Source organism: Chrysochloris asiatica, unplaced genomic scaffold (genome assembly GCF_000296735.1).
Source record: "Chrysochloris asiatica unplaced genomic scaffold, ChrAsi1.0 scaffold00638, whole genome shotgun sequence".
Taxonomy (NCBI): Eukaryota; Metazoa; Chordata; class Mammalia; order Afrosoricida; family Chrysochloridae; genus Chrysochloris; species Chrysochloris asiatica.
The window spans coordinates 12,620-13,872 of NW_006409156.1; the positions used below are offsets into that span (position 1 = coordinate 12,620).

Genomic DNA, 1,253 nt, shown 5'->3' on the forward strand with positions numbered 1-1,253 from the left:
GTTGTATCATCTGCATATCGCAGATTGTTAGTCTCTTCCTGATGCCACGTTCTTCTTCACATAATCCAGCTTTTCAAATTATTTGTTCAGCATACAGATTGAATAAATATGGTGAAAGGATACAACCCTATCACACACCTTTCATGATATTAAACCACTCATTGTCCCTTTGTTGTTTGAAAGATTGCCTCTTGGTCTATGTACAGGGTGAAGTACACCCCAAAAATAATTAGCAGGCTTTTAAAAACTGTGTGTGAACCTCTGAAATTAGAACTGCTTCTGTGGTTTTGAAATCCCCAGTAGTGGTGACAGTTATGATATTTTATGTGTTTTGTTTCAGGGCGTTTGGTCCACTTTGGTGCCATGAAGACCTCACACCCAAAAACCAAAATTCAAAGAGTGCTGAGCAGCTCACCAACTTTCTACGCCATGTTGTGTCCGTATTTAAAGATTCCAAATCAGGTATTTCATTCTATTCCTCCAAACCTCTTTCCAGCATTTTGTCAAGAATGTAGGTATCTCTCCATATGTGATTGTTGTCACAATTCCAAGTCACAGCGCCCCCATGTGACAGGGGAGAACTGCCCCAGAGGCTTTCTAGGCTGTCATCTATTGTGTCACTATATACTCATATATACTCTTATAGAGCATCCACTCACAGCGCCCCCTGGTGTAACAGAGGAGAACTGCCCCACAGGGTTTCCTAGGCTGTCATCTATTGTGTCACTATATACTCATATATACTCTGATATATCATCCACTCACAGCGCCCCCTGGTGTAACAGAGGAGAACTGCCTCACAAGGTTTTTAGGCTGTCATCTATTGTGTCACTTGTTGTTGTTGTTGTGTGCTGTGGAGTCAGTTCTGACTCATAGCAACCCTGTACAGGGTTTCCGAGTCTGTAAATCTTTACGGGAGCAGAAAGCCTCATCTTTCTCCCGCGGAACAGCTGGTAGTCTCAAATTGCTGACCCTGAGGTTTGCAGCCCGATTCGTAACCACTACGCTACCAGAGCTCCTTTACTGTGACACTATATACTCATACATAATCTTATATATCATCTACTCACAGCGCCCCCTGGTGTGGCATAGGAGAACTCCCCCACAGGGTTTCCTAGGCTGTCATCTATTGTGTCACTATATACTCATATATACTCTTATAGATCATCCACTCACAGAGCCCCCTGGTGTAACAGAGGAGAACTGCCCCACAGGGTTTCCTAGGCTGTCATCTATTGTGTCACTATATACTC

The 1,253-nt window shown here is 43.4% G+C and overlaps 1 protein-coding gene across 1 annotated transcript in view; it reads left to right on the forward strand.

Annotated features, from left to right (window-relative positions):
• The window catches only part of FRY (furry homolog (Drosophila)), a gene marked incomplete at its 5' end in the record, with an annotated part of 88,108 nt that overhangs the window by 12,014 nt on the left and 74,841 nt on the right, over window positions 1-1,253 (forward strand). Inside the window, one exon of the mRNA XM_006877848.1 lies at window positions 341-462. Within this exon, the coding sequence (XP_006877910.1) occupies window positions 341-462 (122 nt within the window). The remainder of the gene's footprint in view (window positions 1-340; window positions 463-1,253) is intronic.